At 37.6% G+C, this 5,969-nt stretch overlaps 1 protein-coding gene across 1 annotated transcript; it reads right to left on the bottom strand.

The window, feature by feature from the left end:
* Positions 1-2,212: 2,212 nt before the first annotated feature.
* LOC110646481 (calcium sensing receptor, chloroplastic) lies at positions 2,213-5,315 on the bottom strand. Its single transcript, XM_021799923.2, has 6 exons — positions 5,075-5,315; positions 4,732-4,977; positions 3,953-4,145; positions 3,256-3,397; positions 2,694-2,825; positions 2,213-2,571 (listed from the first exon to the last, which is right to left on the bottom strand). The coding sequence occupies exons 1-6, from the start codon at positions 5,312-5,314 to the stop codon at positions 2,340-2,342; spliced, it is 1,185 nt and encodes a 394-aa protein (XP_021655615.2). The 5' UTR covers position 5,315; the 3' UTR covers positions 2,213-2,339.
* Between the last annotated feature and the right edge of the window lie 654 nt (positions 5,316-5,969).

Genomic DNA, 5,969 nt, shown 5'->3' with positions numbered 1-5,969 from the left:
TCTTTTGAAGAGAATTACATGGTCATTGTGTACGAGGAACAGTTAAAGGAATGTCTGAGTTTCCTTCTAGACGATTTCTATAAGGAGGTCCTAAAACTTCACCGAGCATCCATTGTTCAAATTCACCCCAACTCGTGGCGGATCTTGGTAGCTTTCAGAGGTCTATGCCGAGCTAAGGGAATCAGACCTACGGCTAAGGTGTTCGCCGAGCATGCACTAACTCGCCAAAGGATGACGAACACTGGTTCTTTCAGCGAAGCCTCATTGCGGACTCTTTTCCGATCGCCTCATCCCTTAAGAATTGGAAGAACCAGGTTCTTCATTACGAAGAGTAAAGATCCGATTTGTTTTGAGGACTTTCCTCGTAGCTGGTGGTACCAGGCCCCGCTCAAGCACATTACCCCGAGTCAAGAGGAAAGCTTAATAGTGATGGAGTGAAGAGTCGAGCCGCCACTCTAAAATATTCTGTCCAAATGCGGTGGCCGAATCGCACCATTGGACCATGCAATCGATCAGGCCAAAATCGTGAACTTAGCTCTCGACCTCGGCATTGGTATTTTTATATCTCGGTTCTCGGGACCTTAGCGATCTCACTAACCTCTTTTGCATGCGGTATGGCGGGTGGTGAAGGTTCTAGGAAACGAAAGAAAGAAAGAGAGATCTCCGGAAGATAAAGGAGATGAAGCGTTGAACGACTTCAAACACCGGCCACGAACACGGGAGATACAAAGAGACCCCTCAACCTTTGGATCTCGCCGACCTGAAGCCGTCCTATCTCCTCCTAGAACGGAAGAGCGACCTCCGACTCTTTCGGTTGTCCCAAGCACGGAAGGGGCCTTCTCAATCTTCTCGGGAGGACCTCCTCTCGTGGCGCCAGTTAATGGAGTCTTTGAAGAATAATCGGACTGCAGGAGAACCCGGTTTGCCCAAGTCTTGGGGTCTTCCATCTTTCTTCGGGAGGATCGGACAGCTATCCTCGAGCAGCCTTGATGACATCTTGACTCACTCCATGAGTCTGAATGTGGAGTGCCTGGTGAATCAGACCATGGTTTGGGAAAAGGTCCAGCGTCTGGGTAAGGAGATCGGGAAGAAAAATCAGGAATTGGCTTCCCTCCGATCCCAACTCTCATTCGCTCGGGATTATATATCTCAAGTCGAGGGACGGGCAAAGTTCCATGAAGACAGGCTGGCCGAACAGAATCAGATTTTGGCTGAGAGGGACCGAGCTCTTGGGGAAGTCCAGGCGCTTCACGCCAACGAAGCTGCTCAGGTCGCCCAACTCATCGAGGAGCTTAAGGAGAAAGACGAGGAGCTTAAGGCGAAGGATGAGGAGCTTAAAGAGAAGGATGAAGAGATGGTGACAGGGATAGCCGGAGCCTATGTGAATGCTCACAAGGACCTCTTGGCCGAACTCCAGAAGCGCTACCCTGAAGAAGACTTCTCCTGGATGGATGACCTGGCTCCCGAGGGCGACGGCGAAGATAGTGAGGAGGAAGCCGAAGGTGAGGGAGAGAGAGAGCATAATGTAAATCAGGCTGGGGGTGATCCCCCAGCCGAATAACTTGTACAAATTATGAAATGAAATGGAATGCCTCTTTGTTCAATGAAGGATTGTGATCGGAAAATTTTAAACCATTGTTTGTCTGAGTATTTGATTGTATGAGCACAGCAAAACAAAAACTAAACGTGATTATTAATCTAAGTATGAGAGATCGGAAAGCACTTTAAGCATGAGATCGGTAGGGAAGAAATGCTGAACGGAACTTGATTGAAAATTTAACTCGAACACTTAAGATCGGAATCCTCATTAAATCGAATCAAAACTTTAGCTCTTAAACTTTCGGAAAGGAGGTCGGCAATAAAACTGGTAGGAAAAGATCTAGTGCCAGTTCATTTTATTTATCAACAGAGATCAGGAATATACTTGACAGGTCCGGAAATTCGACAACGGGTTTGAGAGGTCGGTAAATGATTTGAGAGATCGGCGAGGCTTTAATGAATGTGAGGACTTAGCATTGATTCAATTCTTTGTGAGGAGAGATCGGAAATGTGACCGCCTATCAAAGAGGGATCGGAAACGTGATTAGCTGTTCAAAGAAGAATTTTTATTGATTCTAGGGGTCGGCCAAAATATGGTGTCGACACTGTATTAAGCTTCTTTGATGTTATTACCTGATTGAAACAAGCAATAAAATCAAGGCAACAGAAGAAATAAAATCGAACAAAAATTGATTTCCTAACATTTAAAGAATTACAGGAGATACATCTAGATGACTATTTTAAACCGAGAATGCACATTCAAGCATTTCTGATTCATTGAATTGGATGAGGGAAAAATTTTAATCAGATCCAGGAAGCAATTTAACATTGGTTTTTCCCAAATGTCTAGCTGCAGCAGGAATTATTCGGGAAGGTGAGAGAACCTCAGCATAAGATATGTTATATGAATCTGCGCCTAGTCGACTCTGTAACCATCCTTTGCTTCCAGAAAATCCATCCGCTACAATCCAGCAGTTCTTAAATCCAAGACTTGTTAGTGCTCTGGCAACCGTTTTCGCTGAATCTGAGTACCTGAATATCTCAAGGCATTCAAGTTAAAAGCCAGAAAAAACATGAAAGAAAGAAATCATTGGATCTTTAAAGCAGAGCTATATATATAGATCATAGGAGAGAAGCAAGGAGGAAGAACCCACGAGTCCATGATAACAATGTTGGAGCCTTTGTTGATTTTCTTGAGATATGAAATCTTCAAAGCAGCTAATTCAGCTTCTACTTTCTTTACATTTCTGACAAGGTCTCTCAACTTGCTTGGTAGCTCTTCCAAACTTAAACATCAGTGGTAATGATAAGTTATAAATGAAAAATGCTGATCTAAACTGGAATAAGAACCATAAAAGAAGAAAGCAAAGAAAGAATGCAAGTCAAGGATTCTCAACCTTCCAATGCATTGCTTAATCTCAAAAGGATTTCTAGCATGCCTGGTGCAACTGGTTGTCTGGTTAGGGAAATTAGAAATCATACAACAATAACTTTTGCATCTTCTAAAATCTTTTTACTATCAGGTAGATAGTTATATTTCTAAGAAAAGAAGGAAGGTGACAAGCTTCCGTAGTGCATTTTTTTACTTTTAATCTCATAATACTTAACAGCCAAAGAAATAAGAAACAGCAGGAATAGTCCTAATATTCTTGACTTTTTCTGCTGGATCACAAAAATGAAATGAATGCACTGAAACAAATAGATTTATTTACTTACGGAATTGCAATCATCTTGTTCTTAGCATTGGAGGGAAGGCGGGGTATACCAGCCTTCTTCTTCTCCTTCTCTGAACGAATGTCGATCATAACATAATTTTTTGTAGATACTAGATCAAGGGTATGAGCAGAAGTCAGCTCACCTAAAGGGTCACAGAAAGACATGGATTAGCCCCACTTCATAATATTAGTTTCCCATTATTCCATAACTTCCTCTAGTACAAACTTGAAAAAGCTAGACAGGAAGGAATATGAAATATGAAAATCCTTGGTGTGGTGAGCCACTACAGTGAACGGAACAGTGCTGTAGTGATTAAGAAATCGAATGAACAAATATAGTAAGTGAATTAGTTGTTAAAAATGTGATTACAAAATGTCGATGAACAAATACAACTATGCAAAACTGAATAAAGTAAATGCAGAAAGTGAATAATGGAATACAGAATGTGTATGAAACTTATGAAAATTCTGTAATAAAAAGTGACTCACCACGACACTATTCACTGTATTGAGCCATTATACCTAGGAAAGCTCTGTGAAATAAAGGCTCATATTCAATATTGAACCAGTAACTGGAATTTCAAAGGGTTACTATGGTACCTAAATCTAATCTCTTTTTATACTTCATTTTCACTTGTCTATATCTACTAGTGGAATCCATTCAAGCCTCCCTACATTAAGCGAAACATTAGATTCACCTTTGTAACCACGGAAGCTGAAGGAGATGACAGACCATATGGGAGGAAAGAGTAGGTATGCCAGAAAAATTGCTCCAGAAGTTCCTACAATCACAACAGGATCTGCTGACAGAATGGTTTCAAAAGTTGAAGTAGCTATGGGTTTCATCTCTTCGATTACCTTCGTGGTCTGCTGTGCAGCATCAGCAGCTGTCTGTGTACAGTTTTGCTAAATTCTCATATTTACTTATGATGAAATCTTAATAACTAAAAAACTGAAATTAACATGAGATAATTTACTAAATTCTTAAATAGACTTGTTTGAATAACATGTTGAAGAAAAAAAAAACTATTAACATGGTCCAAAGCAAAATAAACAGTCATATGTAAAACACAAGAGGCTCTTATTAGTTTCTATACAATCCATCAAATTCACTTGATTTTGAATTATTCACAGGTCCAAGCCAATGATACCAAACAATCAGAATTGCAACAGTTCTCCAATGTGAGCATATTAATTCTTTGTAGAATCCATAATCAATTATTCTACTCATTATAGTTCTAATTTTTGAGATAAAAATTGCATCTTGATCAACTAAAAATGACAATGCACAGAACAATGATTTCAAAACCTAAGAAATGTTCCTCTACTGCCTGGATAACAATTTCAAGCAGGCAATGAAATGGGTTTCAATTTCCGTGAATGCTGGTAAGCGCCAATCCTCCAAAGCAATACAAGAAAATCTAGACTCCAAAATTGATGGGAAAAGAAAATGACGATGAAAATTGAAAAGTGAAACCTTAGCAGCAGAAAGAACAGGCCGTGTGTCGATGCCAGAGCTTTGAATTGCTTCTAGGGCTTTCTTTGAGGCCTCAGAAATTGCAGGAGAAGCGATCTTCAATGCTTGATCTCCAGCTTGCTTTACAACTGGCAATGCAGCATCTACGCCAGGCTTCAAAGCATCACTAACAATCCCAAAAACACGTTGAGCAGTGTCAAAAAAATCAGAACCAACTTCCTGAACCTGATCAATTGTCTTCTCCACCTATCAAAATTTCAAAGAAGCAGCAATTTCAAGAAAAGGGTATATATAAATTATAAAGTACAAAAGCTATCAGTTGTAGAAAGTAAATTTTACTTACCTCAGTGAGAGAGGAGACAATCTGATCTGTCGAAAGAGTGAAAGCTTTGGCTTCATGAAGACATGTAAAGACAGCCAAGAAAGAGATGGTGGTTGAAGTTGGGAGTGAAACAGAGATGGGTCTCAACACAAATTTAAAGAAAGAAGGTCTGGAAGGTGATGAAGCTGAGGGAGAAAGTGGAAGAGAGAGTCTTGAAGTGGCAGAAGAACAAGAAGATCTTAAGGCCATTCCAGCAGCCATATTTCGGTGGAGTGAAGAGTGTGTCATTTATTTTCGTTAAAATATAATAAAATTTTTTTTTTTTTTCGGTGGACTAATAAAATTTTATTTTAAATTAATAAAATTTAAACTTTAATAATATAATTGATCAGATTATTTAGATCACATCAATCAATCGATTTTAATGTGATAATTTAAAATTATTATTTAAATATTTTTCTGGACAAAATTTCCTTTTTTCTGAAAAAATTTATTGAAAAGGTAATTTTTAGGAAAATTTTAAAATATTATTTTTTTCATAAGTCTTGTAGAAATATTGTTTTCTTCAAATATTTTTTGGAAAATTTTTCTTGAAATTTTTTTAGAAATTTAAAAATAAATAATAAAAAAATTTGGTAAAAATTTAAACAAATTTTCATTTAATATATATTTTTTTCACAAAATTTATCTTTTATTAATGATTGAACTTATTTTGTAAGAAAAAGTATCATAATATAACATAATTTATTAATAAATATATATAAATACAAAACTAAATTAAAAAAAAGTTACAAAAATTACCAAGTATATAATTTTAATTGATAATTATCCAATAAAAAAGATACCAAGAATATTAAAATTTAAATTAATTTTTATTGACTAAAATATTAATTGATTATCTATAAAAATTTGATGG

Source organism: Hevea brasiliensis, chromosome 9 (assembly GCF_030052815.1).
Source record: "Hevea brasiliensis isolate MT/VB/25A 57/8 chromosome 9, ASM3005281v1, whole genome shotgun sequence".
In the NCBI taxonomy this organism is placed as follows: domain Eukaryota; kingdom Viridiplantae; phylum Streptophyta; class Magnoliopsida; order Malpighiales; family Euphorbiaceae; genus Hevea; species Hevea brasiliensis.
Note: the sequence above shows the minus strand (reverse complement) of the source record. Positions and strands in the feature narration are given on the sequence as shown.